Source organism: Buteo buteo, chromosome 7, assembly GCF_964188355.1.
Source record: "Buteo buteo chromosome 7, bButBut1.hap1.1, whole genome shotgun sequence".
Taxonomy (NCBI): domain Eukaryota; kingdom Metazoa; phylum Chordata; class Aves; order Accipitriformes; family Accipitridae; genus Buteo; species Buteo buteo.
The window spans coordinates 22,477,694-22,496,288 of record NC_134177.1 but is presented as its reverse complement, the minus strand read 5'-3'; the positions used below and the strand labels follow the sequence as shown (position 1 = coordinate 22,496,288).

The following is an 18,595-nucleotide window of genomic DNA, read 5'->3' as shown; positions in this document are numbered from 1 at the left end:
GAAGTCTACATTCATCATCAGAATTTCAGAAGCCTGGGTGTTCTCCTCAGTGCTAGGCAGCCTTGTTAGTGCCTTGCTAGGAGCAGAAAGGGGAAGGGAAAAAAAGGTGGAAGAGGGATAAATAACGTTTTGTGCTGACGTGCGCATTTGATTTTCTTTACCCGTTAGCATAAGGTTACCTACAGTGGTTTGCGTTGGTGTTTTTTGGGGTTGGTTTTTTTGCATTTCTGCTGTGTGGCTTCATTTCCATGTGACTGTTTTAAATAGTATGTTTGCATGTGGCTGAAAGAACCTTCTGTTTTATAAAAGATTAAAACTTCAGGTCTCTGTTTAGTCAGAAAATTGAGACTAACATGGCTACTTGTGCTGCTGCTTCTCAGGCTGGTTGGAGCTACACGGGAAAACAGAAGTGGAAAATGGTTTTATTGCCTGTCTTTCTGGTTTTAGGTAAATTTTTTTTCATGGATAAATCTTTTTCTTCTTGATAAACAGTGGTGATACCTTTTGCTTTTCAAGCTGAAACTAGAACTGCAGGAGGGAGAGAAACTGGTGATGGAGTGATGTAGCTTTTAATTTGGTGTTCTTCATGAACTACACTTTGCTTTGTGTTTGTTTTTCTGCTGTACTGAATTCTGTTAAATTCATGTCAGTTTTGTAGCCCTAATTCATATCAGACTGGCTCCCTGCTTGAGCTCCTGAGTACAATAGTTGATTTGATAAACTTGACATTCTTCCAGAGGGAATTAGTTGCTGAGTAGTAATTGTTGCAATCATTATACTGAAAGCACTTCTGAATGATTTTTGTCTCTTGCTTAGAAACTACTTGTCTAATATTTGTCTTTTTTGGTATATTTTTGTGGCATTCAGGAACTGGGGGCATATGGAAGTCTGATGAATTAGCTTCTTGCTCTTTAAATAGGTCATATTTAATGTACACTGAGAATAAAACCATATGTAATATTTCAGATGCCATTGGTTTTGTTTATAAAGACATTTCTTAGTCAAACTTAACTTTAAAATTTGGTCTTAAGGTGCTGTGGGTTGATTTAAAATAAAAGTTACTGGAGGTTTTCTGTTTAATTGAACTTAGAGCTTGGATTTTATTTCCTCTGAATTCTGTCAACTTAAAAAAAAAAAATCTTATCTCTGTTTGGAGCTGCAAAAATTCTTGAAGGAGTGATTCTACAGCAGTATTTAGCTCTTCTACCGTGTGATCTGTGCCCCTCCGTCTCTCACAGGACAGCATTTGCTGTTTGACTGTTTAATCAGGTCTTACTTTTGTCTGATACCAGCCCATGTGTTTAGTTTCACTTCATGTTTCAAACAATCTTAAATCGGTGGGACAGCGAGCAGAGTTGCATTGAGGTCTCTTCAATTTTATTGTTTCTGTAAGCCTTCTACTTTTTTTCCTAAACTTTTTAAAAATTAATGTTTCAAAGTAGTTTCTATGTAGCTTCTTTAGTTTTAAAAATAAGTTTATGAATATTGGGAAATAAAAAACATTTTCTTTCTCTTTTTGTTGTCAAACTACCTCTATAATAATATGTATGTATTCTTTATAGTTTCAGTGTTGGCAAAGTTTCTAGTTAGATCACCAAATATGTTTCAGATATAGTTTACTAACTGCCCTGGCTGTGGGAAATGCACATCAAAATCATGTGTTTTGTTTCTGGTTTATGTTTGTTGTATTCCTGTCATAGTAAAACACGAGCTTTGAAAGGCACAGCAGTGTAAAAGTCCTGTTCAAAAACTCCCTTAATTTGACTACATACACATTGGCAGACCTGTTTTCAGCAAGTGCATGTTACTGTGAACTAAGAGAGCAAGTCATATAAAATAGTGCTAATCTATAAAAAGTCGCGTGAAAACTACATAGTAGAATTCTGATCTTGTAATGATTTACAGCTGAAAGCAGCACAGAATTTGGAAAAAAGAGGGACTTTTTTTTTTTCCTCCTTTCCTCCTCTGAGCTGCATCAGTCCAATACTATTTGTAGGTTTGCTGGTTACATATGGACCAGAAAACCCATTTGGGAGGTGGGATTAACACTGCAGAGGAGGACTTTCAGTAATGAAATACTTGGATACAGAGAGACAGTCAGCTCTTCAAAGAGCTTTGAATAACTGCTCTATGTGGTATCAGGGGTACCAAAATGGAGGAACAAATTGAGCCTTCTGTGCAGCAGGGAGCTGGGGAGGATGAGGCGTGCAAAGGACTCGACAGCTAGGAAGCAGGATAAATGAAGACAGCAAGGGAGCAAGAAGCCCAAGGACTTGAAAAGGGAGGGAGAAAGGAGAAAACATAAATACGCAAGGCACTAACAATGTCCAGGGAATGGCAGAAGATGCAAGAACAATTGAGAGACAACTGAGACTTTGTAGCTGTCAGTATGGAAAATATCTCTGTCATTGTTTGGACCAGGCAGAAGTAGGAAGAGGGGCTGTGTTACTTGGTGTCCTCATCCCGAATCACTGAAAGGCAGGATTGTTACAGCTTGTGAGGAGCTTTAACAAGGGGAGAGGAGGACCAGCCTTGCTGGTTGGGCTCTTCAGGTTCCCTGTGCTGATAAGGCTCAGCAAATGGAAGGCAGCTTTCCAATGGGAATTCACTCCTCCTTGGTCTTGTTTTCCCCCTTTTCTGAAATACTTGCTATTTTTATGTGTATACATTCAGTGGAAATTTCCAGTACACTGCCTAGACTGGTGCCCAGATCATATGTTTGCTTTGGTTTTTTTTTTTTGTTTTTTCCTATTTAGCATAGTTAAATAGAAGACCCAGGTATTTGCATAGCTAGTTTGGTTGATTTTGTTATTATTTCCTCCCCCTCCAATATGTGTTATTTCAAGTGCACTAGAAGTAAATACTACTTGTTACAACAGTGCTTATTTAGGTGACTGGAGTTTTTTGACCTTATTGATAATTTTCTTTGTCAAACCTACAGATAATTTGCATCATTTAAGTCGAATCACAGAAAGGTCTATGTGGAAAGGGACCTTTTAAAGATGACCTAGTCCAATTCCCTGCCATGGGCAGGGACATTTTTCACTAGATCAGGTTGCTCAACTGTGTTCAGAAATCCAGACAACATGTTTATGCCCCAGGTGGGTTCAAAATTAGCAGCTCCTTTAGTCCATCCCTATCGGAGATACTTTGATGTGGACAGGGTGGTAGTAGTTTAGTGGGAAAATGCTGTGTCCCTTCTTTCCTGGTATAAGCCAAGCTTATTCACTATACAGTAAGGGCAATATTTACCAGCTATTACTAAGTAATTAATAAATGTAGTTAGCAGCAGCATTTAGAATATGATAGTTTTTAATAAACTTTTTTTAATTAATGACATGACCTATTGTTATTCTTAATCTTGATTCCATTTCCAGTCCACAGAATAGACTTATGTTGCACCCATAACTGCAGTGTTGACATAAGAGACTCCTTTAAGGGTGTTCTGTCTGTGGCTTTTTAAACTTCAAACACATAATCTGATAATCCTGTAGGTGCTATTTTTAATATTCATTTTTAAGTAGAGTAGACTCTTAAGATTTAGTGCTTTTCCTTGTTCTTAAATTTGTCTGGCAGTGTTAAAGTATTTATTCAACTAGTTTGATTAGAAATGAGACTTGCTATCTGCAAACAAAATGTTTGGCCCTGTCAATTGTAGGCACTTGATCTTAATAAGATAACGTATGCATCTGTTCACTGTTGTAGTTAATAGTCTCAGTGCAAAAATGTGATCTGTTCAGGTTTTTTGTAGTTAAAACTGCTGTAGATAAAAAAATTAGGTTCCTTATTTTGCTTTTAAATCTGTTACGGGTTTGTGTGGTGCGGGTTTTTTTTGTTTGTTGGCGGGGGAGGGTCGTCCGGGCCGCCTCCCGCTGGCAGCTGCTGGAAGCTCCGCCGGCTGCAGGCCGGACCCGCCTCTGGCCCAGGCCGAGCCCGTCGGTGACGGTGGTAGCGCCTCGGGGAGAACACGGGGGGACCCCGCGGTGGAGCAGGGGAGGAGCGAGGAGTCCTCCTCCCCCTGAGTGAGGAGGAAGGAGCGGCAGAGACCCGGGGTGGCGAGCTGACCCCATCCCCTGTTGCCCTGCGCCGCCGGGGGGAGGAGGCGGAGAGAACCGGGAGGGGAGCTGAGGCGGGAAGGAGGGAGGGCTGGGGGGAAGGTGTTCTAAGGTTCGGGTGCCCTTCCCAGGGTCCTCGTTCCGGTTCGACTGGGAGCACATTAAATCGATCTGGTCTCTTCCCCGAGCTGAGCCTGTCTCTTGCCCGTGACCATAAGTGGCGAGTGATCCCTCCCAGCCCTCACCTCCACCCGCGACCCTGCCTTTGTGTTTTCTCCTTATCCCGCCGGGGGCGGGGGCGGGGAGGGGCAGGGGGGAGTGAGCGAGCGAGCGGCTGCGTCGTGATTTGTTACCGGGCGGGCCTAAACCACGACAGTCTCCCAGCTGAGTTTTAGCGCCAGAGTTTGTAGTTGTTGCTTTTGGGTTATGGTTTCCCCTGTCTTCTGAAATACTCATGGGTCAAAGCTGAATTGCGTTACATTACCTCCATGAGTACTTAAGCCAGCTCTGTATGTTTTTGTGACTTGAAGTGAGCAGTAGCAATGTCGTGGGTTGCTCTAGAGAAAATTGGTAGCAGAAAGCTGAGAGTTCTTGCTCCTAACCTTTTCTGGCTAGGAAACTTAACCAATGTAACATAACTGCTGTAATTTCCCATTGGTACTCTTTAGGCAACTGCTGTCTTGTAATGCTGTTTATTTGCAGAGTCCAGCAACTGTTGTAACACATTCTTAAGTTTGGGATTTATACCCCAAATAGAAATTTGCTGCAAGCCCCCTTCAAGCCAGAGTTATCAACCTCAGAGACATTGCCAAGGCTCTGTGTTACTGCTAGTTTCTTGGTCAGTGCTTTGCAATCATGTGAGTCTTAGCATGGAAGGAGCTAAAAAATTAATCTGATAAATAAATGCTGGAATGGCAGCTGAGCTCTGCAGTTTGTGGGCAAAGTCAAAGTTGCAGTTTAATATTCTCACAAAGCACAGTCCTCTGGACATTGTATGCAAAATCTGAAAAAGCTCAAGGAAAAAGGTTCAAAGTCACTGCACTTTGTGGGTATTAGTCATGTCAACAGCACTAGCAAGGGTATGGAAAATGCTTGAATTCTGGTTTTGGCAGGCAAAGAGAAACCACATAAAAATATTTGAAGCGTAGTGTAAGAATGAAGAGTCTGTGTTACATTAATGGCTACATGCTCTTAAAACCTTCGTGTGTTTCACTTCAGTTTGCTGTCTTCATTGGTTTTCTTTGTCTGCACAACTCTATTGAGGAACAAATTCACCTCTAAAATTAGGACTGGGAGTCAAGATGCAACTGAGGAACTGACCCAGAAGAATTAGTAAAATTCTGCTTTGTAATTTGTTCTCCTGTCTGTCTGTCTTTTTTACCTCTCACCACAGATGACTAATAGGGGTAAAAATACAAACACTTTTCCTCCTCATTTTCACCTTTAAATGTGCCCCTGTTCAAATACCAGAGAATACTAATAGGAAAAAAAGTGGGCATTTGTTATTACAAGTGTAGTCTTGTAAGACTCATAAATGAACTGGTGCTTTCACATCAAGACAAGGTAAAGAGACATTGTCAGTACAACCCTGGCCTTAAATTCAGATAGCTTCAGCATGCTTCTACATGTCAGAAGACTTAGTGGTGGCATTTCTGTTGATTTCCCTGCTGTGTGTAAGCATTAACTGCATTTCTTTGTATTTAACATTTTTTGTGGTAGTCTCAGTTACATTTCGACAAATATATTTTGTGTGTGTTTTCTTTAGATAAGTCAGGTTATTTAAGGCTGGCAAGGTAGCCATGTAAGGGCAGGGATGAGTAAGGAAAATGATGGACAATACAGCCCCTTCAATCTGAACTACTTTGTTTTCCCAGTGGTTTTGTAGTACCATCATAGTAACTGTGCTGTGTCTTTTGCTGATATCCTTCAATGTCAGTTTTTAAGTTACAACATTGAGAGGCAGCTGGCTCTTTTTATGGCCCTTTTCTTCCTATTCATGCTCTTAGACCTTCATGAGGGACTGACAGAAAAAGCAGCTTCAAGAAGAGTGCAGAAGGCAGAGTTGTTATACATCCAGAGGTATTTCTGTAGTCTTAGCCAGGTATTGACTTTGCTAAAGAGCTCTCTTGACTATGTAAATCATGAAAAAATTCACGACAGAGATCTGTACCGTGCAGTGGCATCCTTTCATGGAAACCATAGTCTTTGTGTATAATTACTTTAAAAAAAAAAAAAAAAAAAAAAAGTCATAGTCCTTTATGTCCTTAAACCCTCCTAAAGGTATATGGTGTATGTTTTGTATCTTTCAGTGCATTTAATCCCAGTAAACCCCATCAGGGAAGATGGGTTGAATCCTAAAAGCCGAAAGAGAATAATGCCTGATTTGCTGACTGAGCCTCCTGCAATAGATCCTGTTTATGAAGCTCGTGTTTACTGCAATATTCCTACCATTGCTGAACGCAGCATGGAAGGTAAGCTTTGTGAATGCAAATGACAGTTTAGTTGCTTGTTTCTATGTGCTGTCATTGGAAAGGATAACTTTGTGCACTGTCAGTTCTTTGGTTCTTGGAGAACGTACAGCAAATGCTAGTTGGTTGCTGAATTACGTTAAATCATTCGAAATATGCTCCTCTTCTTTCTTTTACTTTGTATCTTCTCTGTTGTCTTCATGTTTGGAAGTGGTTCTGTTATCAGTCAATGGTCAACTGGAGGCCTAAAATTGAAAGGCATGGAAGAGATATAGTTATTTAATATCTGAATTGTAATTCATGTTACAAGTGAGCTGCATTGTAAACAGTTGACTTGGAATTCTGAAAAAACTCCAGAAATAACTAATTTTGGAACTCCAAACCATTAGACATAGTCAGCTAAAAGGCATGTTTGCATTCTTCACCCTATAGCAGCTGCAGCAGCAAGTTAGTCTGAATGAATTCCCTTATTAGCATATCCCACTAATGCATATAAAATAAATTACAAATTAGTATATCAAAAGGCTCCAAATTAGGCATGCTGCAAAACCCGTCACTACGTCACTACACTATTCTACTTGGATAGGGGTCTGGAAGAGAGGCATCGTAGAAGTGGGGTAACCTTATCATGTTGTCAGAGTTCAGTGCTTGAATAATGTCTTGTATGGTTGTTGGACTTTTAGATGTATTATGGAGAATGTGCCAAGAACCTGAGTCTTGTATAAGTTGTCTTGCAATTTAAAGTGAAATCTTTCTTGGGACAGTAAATTACCATTTCTTATGGGGGCTTTCTTTCATTGCAATACCAAAGCTAGCAAGCTAATTATACGTGCTTTTTTTTCCTTAAATAAAACGTACAGGGGAAAGATTTAGGTAACATTTACTTAACTTTTTATACTATTTTTTTGTTCTCTTTCCTCACTTTAGGTCATGCACCTCATTATTTTAAGCTAGTATCAGTTCAAGTGTTGATTCGACATGGCGATAGGTATCCGCTATATGCCATTCCCAAGACAAAGAGACCTGACATTGACTGTATGTTGCTGCCTAGCAGGTAGAATTCCTGGCTTTTATCATTAAGTGTGTGTTTTGCTTGATAATTATTTTGTTCCTCTTCAGGAAACAATTTGTGCAGCTTCAGGTACATTGTGACTTCTGATCTTTGTGTATTGCTGTGGATTAAAATAATCCAACCCTGTATCAGTGGTGTACAATACTTCTTTTGAAACAGGAACTATTACCTGTTACCAGTTCAGACCAGAAGAAATTCTTGGTATTTCTTTAAAAAGCAAAAGCTATTTAATTGAATATTTAGGTTACCATTTGTCTTAGATAAGCTTCTACACATTTTCAAAATATAAGTGCAGCGTTTGAGAAATGTCTCTACCATTTCAGCTAAGCATGCTTCCTTTTGTGTGAATACAAAAAGGTCTCAGTTCGTCACTACCACAGGAAAATTGATATTTGTGTCTTATATTATTATTTTTTTCTTCTTACTTTTTAGAAATATAGGTTATCAGAGTTCCCTTAAATTAATGATTTGTGTCAAAGTTCAGGGAAAAAAAAATGGGGGTTGTACATTTAACTCTTAAAGTAGAAGTTAAACAGAAAGTGCACTGTTTGCTACTTGAAAGCTGCCCTTTTCCTGTAGTTACCACTTGCTGTTTAAAACTATCACGTAAATTATTTGTGTCTGCCTGCCGTTAAAACATGATTTACTGTTCTGTTTCAATATAGTGTGCTTCTGTCTAACATCATGTCTTTGTAGCTTGCTGATGCTTGTCTTCATACGTGAACCAGTCTGAGCTGTAGATATGATCTGAATTGCTTCTCTTCCGTGTGGAAGAACCTTTCTTTCTTGTTTAGAGTTTATTCACTGATAAAGATGAATTATAGTTTAGAGCAGTAGACATAAACAGTGATGATGTAAATCACCAACCTTTGTCCTAGCTTGCTTGATTACATGCGTTTTTTCTCCTTTTAAGTAGGATCTGTGGTATTATTATTATTTTTTTTTCCAGCTGAGGACTTTCCAGTGAACCTACTGAGTACTTACAGGTAAAAGAAGAATATCAAGAAAAACGATGAGATACGTTAGCAAAACCTCTAGGCAGCTCTGCACCCACTCAGCAGAGTCTGTGTAGGGATTCAGTGACTGGGGGCTGCATCTGCTTTGTGTATTTGCATACATTACTCAGGAAAAGAGGCATAGTAGATCTCCTGACCTACTGGTATACAAAGCAGTTTACATATACCAATAAATACCTTTTTCCAGGATAGCATGGAATTTCCTCTGTCTTTAAAGAAATAATGTTCTTGCTTTTCTGGTGTAGAATTACTCAGAACTAGCTTTACTCTGTCATGCTGAAAGTGTTAACAGCACGCTGAAAGTGCATTTCTGACTTAGATATATCAAATGGCGGTTTTTGTTTTGATAGATTCATGGGCCATGTTCCTTAAAATTTTAGTAGCTTCCTGTCATCAGTAGCATTTATGATTTTATCTTTTATATCTGGAATACTCTGTCCTTTCAGCTTTTCCTCAAGTGGGCTTTTAACAAAAGAATCTTTCTGAAGAAGAAGGTGGATTATGGTACACTTTAGGTTTGTGATTAGCTCGTCTATGGCAGTTCCATTTAAAAAAACAAACCAATTTTCATATCTGGTCCTGTGTCAGTTTCTGCTTCAAGTATATTAAAACCCAAACACAGGAGTAATATTGCACAGTAGGAATGTTGCTAAAATATGCTGAAGTGACATGAAAGAATACCTGAAACTAATTATTAAGTATAGCCTCATCTCATACTTGTAAAGGTGATGGGAAGATTGATGAGAGAGGCTTGCTAACTAGATACATTCAGTAGTGGACACAAAGGCTGGCAGAAAATGATCAGCAAATTGGATCTTTCTCTGAAGGAAGCTGAAATATATTGCTTTGCTTTTCAGATATCTGGCTGTGTAAAGGAAATTGCCCTTGTTATTAGTAGATGTCCTGAAATTTGCAAGGCTTGCAATGTTGCCTTCAGTTGTAGTCAGTGTTATAATGCTATTCTGGCATGAGTAATTGAAAAGTAACCATTATTGCAGAAGCAAGCTACTGTTATGGTGGTTGGTGTAACCCTATGGAAGTTTGAAACCAACGTCAGTTTTAGCCCATCTTTGTGTCTGCCTGGTCATAGGAAACAGATTTAGGGGCTCCTGAGTTATGTTCAGGCTACCCTATCTATCTGCCTGCATTGTGTATGAAGATCTAAACAGAGGAAAATTCACAACTTTTTTTCCTCTAAACAGGGGAAAAATAGAATATTCGACATATATACACTTTTGTCTACAATATATACAAGTGTACATATAAAAATGTATGTATACCTTTTTAAGAGCAAAATGGGAAAAAAAATTGACACGAGGAATCTGCTTTTTACAGCTAACATGGCATTGGAATTCGGAAGATTCAAATAGCTTCTAATTTCACTGTTTTTGGAGTGTATATATGTACTTAGATCTTTCTTAGCTGCTTGGTACAAGTATCAAACTCAGAAATTGAACAAAACCATGTCCTCATTTATGAAAGGAGACTAATCTTTTGGAATGCCTGTCTATGAATACAAACCAAAATACCTGATTTTATGACCATGCTGAACAAGTTTTCTAAGTGGTAGTGGTATAGGACCTTTTACATAGTGCAATTTTATTTTTTTTTTTAAAAACTTCCCTCTGCTATCATGTTGGCTACTTCTTTATTCATTCTTCAGATTCCACCAAAAGGCTTGTTTTGTCAAGAAGTGGCATTCAGTGACCTCATCTGACATCCTTCCAAGGGAAGTTTGAATTCTTTGAGAGGTGCCCAACCCCAGCAGTGTTCTGTGACTGCTGCAAGCTGACTGGCTTTCTGAAATTAGATATGCAGCCCTGAGATGGCAGACAGGAGACCAAACTCCAGTTATCTCTGCCAAAGAGTTGTGGGCAATTAATTTCTTGCTAATAGCTACGATAACATTTTTAATGACCTGCCTTGAAGGGGTGAAATTATTTTCAGCATGAAATGCTAAGTAAAGAAATATGGTCCAGATTCCTTTCAGAGTTCTTAAAGGCTCTGATCTTCTGATCTTGCTCAATACCTGTCACATTAGAACGTATGTGAGAAAACTTTATTGCAAAGATCTTAACTGCAAGTGACAATGGATGAGTAGCTGTATTTCCCAATATTACAGTGCCACACAAAACCTCAGTTTTGTATTTGTTGGAGAAGCTTTTGTAGCTATTTCCACTCCAGTTTCAGGCAAGGAATACAACATGAAGGCCCTGGAGTCAGGAAAACTATCCATAAAAGGCAAAGAAGTAGTGCAGCTTTTTACACTGCCAACAGAATGACCAAGTCAAGCAGTTAAGAGGGCGTAGTGCCAGGCTGCGAGGAGGCCAGCAGTGTCGATACCCTTGGCTGTTACTGATTTATGAAGCATTAGAACATCAATGTATAGATGATACATTCCTTACCATTCACAGCTGCTAAAAATGAGTGGAGAACCAAAAAGACCTTGTCTCCTTGAGAGCAAGGTTTATGTAAAATAAAATCTCAGGGCCGACTTTGAAGGGGCAGCAGAAAGATTAAAGGAGTTGGCTCTGTACCATTCTGTCCAGATGTGTTAAAGCTCACCTTTCTGAATAAAGCTGGAATTATTACTGTTTATGCCATTGTTTTGAATGGAACATTTATTACTTTAACATCAGGAAGCTATTTGCCGCGTTTGGCTGTCAAGCTTATATTCCTTCCTTTGTGATGTAAATTTGGTGCTCGATTGTAAACGTATTTATATTGAGAGTATTACACGGTATATAATTGCTACCTTTGAACTGAAGGTTTTTTGATGCTGTATAATTAAGTTGAGATGTCTGATTGAAAGCCTGGCTTCTTTAAGCTTTCTGGACTTTAGTTTCAGATAAGTATGCTGCTCATATTCAGTCTGTTCTTTATTTGTCTTGGCATTCAGCTGATGGAATTCATTAATTAAGCAGATTATGCTACAGCCCCATGGACTTCTAATGGATATGCAAAATAGCCTTGAGGTCATGCTTTGGTTTTGTGAATTATGGATTGTGATGTATAGGTGTGGCACAAATATAAGCAAATGGATTAAATGCTTTGGAGGTTTCTTCCATCTAAAACTTCGATTAATATTATTATTATTATTATTTTCATTGTTCTGGATGCAAATTTCTAAAGGGAACTGAATAATATATACTTGTTTTCCCTCAAGAAAATTAATTGAATGATGTTATGAAAATCCTTTCATTGTAGTGTGTGCTTATGGGGGGAATAAATTAATCTCCCACTTCTTTTTCCCTTTGTATCTTAAATTCATAGTGTCAAAAGTAAAAAAATATGCAGTGTTTCTTCATTGAGTTTGTATATGAGATAAAGAAGAAATGCTTTTTGGAAGATGCTAAAATGATTTCAGAAAACTGCTATAATTTGGTAGTATGCTGGGTTAATTAGCATATGCTTTAAGGCATTTTGAGAGATGTTGATGGTAATCATAAGAAGCTTAGTAACAAATATTTGAATTTTAGGTTCAATATGCACATGTCTTGAAACTGCCAGAAAAATTAGAGAGACAATTGTGGGAGAGGCAAGTATCATACTGTGAGCTAAAGGAGGTGTGGATTAGACTTGGAGTGAGATCAAAGCATGATCCAGACCAGAATTAGGTGAAGATAGGTCTCCTGAGGACTTTTCTGACTTCTCTAAAGACTCAGAAGAGCAGTCAAGTAGACTGGATCACTATAGAGTTTGTTATAGAACTGTAAAAGCTGTAAGACCTTTATCAATAAATAAGCCCCAACGGTACTAATGCTGTATTTAGGCTCTCTTTTGTAGACTACAGTAATCTATTGTTGTTTTTAATGGCTCTTTCCATTCGTTTGCCTTCTAAAAAGGAAACAGTGTAGTCCTTTGATCTAGTACTTTGTCTACTTGAACACCACAGAAAACATATTATTTTTGCTTGAAGTTATAATATAATTTTTTGCACTTTGAGTAAAGAGAAAAGAGGCTTGCTTTTGGTACAGTTAGCAGACAGAATCTGGTATTATATCATTACAAAAAGGTAATGTTCATTTGTCCAGAAGCTTGGTGTGTGCCTGGCGTGATCACCAAGTGACACACTTGAAGGTTCTGCAGCTCCTTGTGAGAAGCTTGGTCCTCTTGGCTTTTACAAATTCTGCATTTACTATCAAAAGTGACATTTGCATAGATAAATGCTGTTTGGGAAGGGAAAAAAAAAAAAAAAATCTCCTTTGTATCAGTGTCCACCTCAAGTTCTTTCCTGAGGTAATCGGCTGTTAGTTTTCTACTTGATTAACTATTCAGTTTTAGCTTTTAAATAAATGACTCCTAGTAATTGATCTCAATAATTAATTTATTTCTTCTATCGCAGTTTCTCTTTTAATCATAACCTTGACAAACATACTTCTTCTTCTGTAGCATCTTATGTCGTGGTGAAGATACATTATTTATGCCACTCTTGAATTTTTATGAACATGTAAATTATTAAACAAACTGTAGCTGCATGTAGCCTTATCAAGATAATGTCTTTCCACATCTGTTTCTTAAATTCTGTACTTCATCTTAATTAGATTAATGTCGCAATTTTTATAGATATGTAGTCTTAGATTTGTAAGTGTTGCAAAAGAGTATTCAGTTGACTGAGTCAGAGGACAGATTGAATGCTGTGGTTTGTTGACCTTCAGGTTTGTTGAAGAAACAAGGCTTACACTGTACTTCATTTTGCAGTATACATAGTAGAAATAAGGCAATCGTTCAGTGGTCCAATAGCTTTGATAGGAAAGAATGTTAAAGGAATCTCAGCCTGTTCCTATTCAGGAATTCATTTTGATCAAAAGTAGTCCTAAAATTAATAAACGTAAGGATTGAGAGGTGGGGAGTTTTTACCAAAAATGGCATTGTTGGGTCTGATTTGCAGCTTAGGCCTAAAGGAGGAACAAAACTCTGCTCTAGATCTGATTTCTATTTATGCTTTAATTATTTAATAAAAACAGTTTCTGCTCATGAGGATCACTAGGTAAGAAAATGTTTCACAAGTAGTCAATATAAATCAATAGCAATGTTTTCCTGTGTGGTCCTGAGACAAGTAGCCCTGAGAAGCAAGGATGATTTTCTTCTCGCTCTGTGAATTAACTGTCAAGTCTTGCAATGGTCTTCATGCTGTGATATAATTATTATTATTATTACTACTACTACAAAAGTAATTGGTTTAAAGAGCTAGCCTCTTACCAAAAGAGGCTTCCATGCACTCAGCCTGAGCATCACTTTATCCAGGGACAGAAAGCCCCACTGTCTCCCATAGCAGTTCCTAAATACTGACGTTGAAGTCTCAAATTTGGTTAGTATCGTGGGGGTGCAAAACCACCCTATAACAAAGTTGCTGTGCTGCTATGTGAGATTTGAGGCTTTGCTGTATGTTTGACCTTAATGTTGAGCTGCATGAGTTATATTTCATACCTTTGCACGTATATAATAGATGCAATAAATATATATTCATGCATGTTTCTGACGCAGTATTTTGTGCCATTATAGCTAAGCCATCCAAAATCTGCCAGCAGATTTTCTGAGGTGTCATGTGCATATGCTCCCTTTGGTACTATATTTCTCACTTGGCTGTCCTAATTCAGAACAATCAGCAAGTTAGTGTTTGCTTCTCTCAAAAAAAACCCCAAGACAAACCAAAAAACAAAAATGAAGAAAACCTCTAGTTTTTGTATCTATAAACTCCTCAAGGGAAAAGGAAACTTAATGAAGGATGTCAGCTCAGTTGCTGGCAGAAATACACATATAGTTCAAATAGTTGCAGAGTATGATTTCTTTCTGTGTACACTGGTTACAGTGTAGCAATAAAGAGATGACATTTCAGTATCAAAGCTTTTTAAGACTTTTACAAATAAGATATTTAAATTTTGAACAAGGATTTAAATGTTGGTCCATTTTAATGCTGGTGCATGAAAACTACACTATTAAATCTGGGATCTACTATCCCAGTGTTTAGTTTGTAAATAACAAAAAGATAAGCTGATTTCATTATTTGAGAGAAAAGAAGCATCCTTGGTGTTGTTACAGATAAAATTAATTTTATTTTATAAAAATAAAATCATTAAAAGGCAAATTAACAGACATTAAAAATGGGAAATAAATGTTCAAAATTAGGAAAAAGTGTGGCTATAACTAGTGATATTAAGTGAAAAGCCATTCCATATTCTGACAAAATTTGAAATATTTATTGTATTAATACATTTCCCAAATGTGGTAGCTTACCATCATAATGTTCAAAAAATTACAGAAGGATGTCTCTTTAGCTCTTTTTTATTTTCTGGTTACTTTCATGGAAATAAAATTTTAAGGCTATTTCAGTCTTTTCAACTAGACAACTTAGTAATTTTCTTTGCTTCCTGCTCAAACAGTCCCAGCAGTCTTAGCTGTGTTGCCTAGATACTCCATCTCCTACAGCATCTGTAAATTGGCCAATTCAACAAGAGGATTCATATTCTAAATAAAAGAGAAATCTTGGGGTGGGGAGGGGAATCATTTGTTAGCTAGTAGCCTGAGTGGTGGTGTGAATTTTGCTGTTGAGAAAAATAAATTTTTATTTGCTCAGTTGTACAGGGTTAATCAGAATTGCAGGAATGTTCAGAATTTGGTTACATACATAGAGATTACATTCAGGATAAAAAATACATTGTATCCTGAAATGTCTGTCCCCTTCAAGCAGAATGGTTCTTATTTCTATCGTTTGATTTTTATTTTTTAATTCCCCTAGAATATATTTAACAAGTAGTAAGCTTTGAATTTATATTCAGAAATATGTTTAACAGTCATATTTTGTAATTCACTTCTGCAAGCATGTGCTTAACTTGTGCTCACTTGAAAAATAATATAATTCAAAGTTAAGTAACTTGCATCTACATATGTGTATGAAAAGCTATATTAATACATTAATATATAATTTTATGAGTTACTATACATTTTATTATTATATCTTGGAAGTTAGTTTATCTTGCCTGCCATTTTTTAGCTGAAGCTTTTTGCAAAGCACCAATAAATACTTTTCTTTTTTTCTTTCCTTTCTTCCTTCCCACAAGTGGTTGCTGACAGTTTCATCAGTTACAGGTTTGATTCTGCTAGAATTCAGGTTTTTGTAAGCAAAGCAGCAAAAGAAGCAGAATGGATAATGCAGTTCTTTTAGTTTTCTTGCACATGTATTTGCAGAACTTGCTAATTAAGTAAACAGGGTTTAAGGAAAATGATGATTGACAGTTCATTCATGTTTAGAGTTTTTTGAAGGACAAAGTTTAGAAAATTGGTAGTTCAGCCTGCTATGTCTGTAACGCTAAAAAGCTATTTGCTAATGAGTTTAATTTTTGCAACTTAGTTCTTCCATTTTTAGATGTCACTATTTTCACAGCCCAGCAGTGCAATGTACAGAAAGTTCTGTTTGACATTCACATCTGGAGCTAGATTAAGCATTCTAATGTATGCTTAGGACACAGGAAATCTCCAAAGCTTTAGAAAGGAACAAAGCATTTTTTTATGTACCTCTGCTTCTCAAATCTTAGTCTTCACTTGCATTGTTAAAATTACAATACACAGAAGAAGCTGTGGATTTAGAATGTCATAAATTGGCTAGTTTTCCTTTCAATTTAAAGTAAAAATGAAAAAAATTACTTTTTTTTCTTTCATCTTGTTTTTTGTCTCATTTTGCATTTTTTTTTTTTTTCTTACTGGCATCATAACCTTTTCCTCCCAAGATTTTTTTTTTTTCCTGAGGGTAAATTAAATACTGGGAAACTCCAGTTTTATAAAATGATATGACAATGAGCTACCTTTCTGTTGGCAGAGGCACTGATTCTTATGAGACCTCCTGTATGCACATGCTGTGAGCATAGCTTTGCAAGAGGTGCTTTCTCAAATTTAAGAGAGTTTCTTAGTTGGCTCTTCTATATGAGCATGAATGTCTTTGTAAACTTGATTCCTGACACTTACTCATACTTTAGTAGTGTTATTGCTCCCTCTTGTGGTTCTTGCGACTCTGGAAGTTTTTTTTAGGCCTGAGGTTTTTGAATCAAAACAGTTTATCATTCTAGCAAACTGTAAATGTGAACAATAAACACAAACCTCAGACTTCTGTAGAAGCTCTCTGAGAAAATTGATCTTCTTTTTTTATATATATATAATTTTTTTTTGTGAGTAACATTAAAAAATATTTACTGTATTCAGGCTGAAAGTCCTATTAAAATGAGAACCATCTGGGGCAGAGTTGGGTTGCCAAATAGTTTCTGATTCAGTTCTGCGCAAAAGTAGAGAGGTGACTGTGTGACAGTTGTTGAACGTTGACATTTAACAAAGAAATCCTTACTTATGTAATGTATTTCTGTTGTAGAAGTGTGATCATAGATTTTTTTTTTAATTTTATTTTAAAGGTTTAAATTCCTTTTGATTACATTGTTTGTGGTCTCTTTTGTATATGTAGTTTTCAGCACAGCCATACAACAGTGAACTGAGTCTATAGTGTATTTGAAATTTGCAGAACAGTTTAGGAGATCTAAACATTCTTTCTCCAACTAGAATTATGTTTCAGTGAGTTAACCTAGACTTTTTTGCATGTATTTCTTTTCTAGTTGTGTTCATTACTTCCATTGTGGGGGTATCTTATCTGTTCAAGTGTCCAGCAGTGTTGGACTCTTTCTTCCTGGGGAATAGTACAATACCAAAAACAATGACTTCCAATTTTAATGGGGCCACTGGATACAGCTTTCTGCGTACCACTTAATTGAGGCTACGTGTGCTATTTGATTTGAAGCCTGAAGTAATTAGAAATAAAGGCTGAGACTGTAGTCAGCATTGTACATTACAAAACTTCCTCCAAGATCATCTACTTAAAAATATCGGTTATTTGAACCCATTTAGATTGTCAGTGCCTTTGGCTGTGTTGTTAAAATGCAGTGGTACTTCAGAAACTGGAGAGAGGTTTTTTTGGTAAGGATTTTTTTTTTTTTAATTTACAACAGTATTAGTGACTGCATTCGGAAAAAAAAAAAATCTCTCCAAATTACTTACCAAAAGGTATCATAATTTTAACATGACAAGATATTGGTTTCCCTATAGGTCTTTGGTAGTTAGTAAGTAGTTAGATTTCTTTTGGATACTTGCAGAAGTCCTGACTAAGAGCAGATGTTGTATCAGTGGGAAATAATCTCACACCATGAAATTTCCAAGCTGACATACTTAGAATACTTGACTCTCTTGAGATGTTTTCCCATATGCTTTTGCAAGTTTTCACATTTTGGTTTACCTTTCTAGGAAGCCTTCTCATCCTCAGCTTGAAGCTTTCATTAAATATATGTCCAAAGGGTCTGCAGCCCAAATGGATGGTTCCCTAAGTAGCCTGCCTCGTTACCCTAGTCATTCTTTGTGTGAAATGGGAGAGCTTACACAGACAGGTAAGTTTCCATAGTAGCTTTATCTTTTCTTCTGCTCTGTTAAATACAGTCTGTAGGAGGAGGGATCTTCTGTTTTTCTTTACGTTGAAATAAATGGTTTTTTTATGGAAGCTTATAATGTTGGTCATAGCCTAGGTTATGCTGGGATATGAATAAAGTATTAGACTCTCTGCTGTAAAAGCGTTCACAGTTCTAGAAACCACGCTTGCCAATTCTGTTACAGATTGATCACACTTTTTATTTGTAACAAGTTGGAGCACCTTTCCTTGTCACTGTTGTGAAAAATGGCATTGCTCAATCCCTCCTGAGGAAGATCTGGTACTCTGTTGCTGATCGGTTTGTAATTCAGAATGGCCCTGGAACTGAAGAACACCTAGTTGCCAGTTTTTACCTGTGATGTAACTACTGTGTCCCCTGCAAAAGATTCAGATGTAACAGACACATTTGATGCTTGTATTATGGAAATAGAAAAACTGTACATACCTGATGCTTTTTTTCCTTCCCCCCACACCCCCAAGCTTTGTAATGAAGTTCCAAGAGTGTGCTTTCTGGCATAATTATTTAT

The 18,595-nt window shown here is 37.2% G+C and overlaps 1 protein-coding gene across 6 annotated transcripts in view; it reads left to right on the top strand.

Annotated features, from left to right (window-relative positions):
* PXYLP1 (2-phosphoxylose phosphatase 1) overlaps positions 1 to 18,595 on the top strand; it is a 60,730-nt gene that overhangs the window by 37,795 nt on the left and 4,340 nt on the right. For 5 of the 6 annotated variants that reach the window (XM_075031884.1, XM_075031881.1, XM_075031880.1 and 2 more), the window contains exons 3-5: positions 6,365 to 6,526; positions 7,451 to 7,577; positions 17,891 to 18,030. In XM_075031884.1, the coding sequence (XP_074887985.1) occupies positions 6,365 to 6,526; positions 7,451 to 7,577; positions 17,891 to 18,030 (429 nt within the window). Of the gene's footprint in view, positions 1 to 218; positions 448 to 6,364; positions 6,527 to 7,450; positions 7,578 to 17,890; positions 18,031 to 18,595 lie in introns of those variants that run through there. The other variant, XM_075031886.1, reaches the window with a different exon arrangement.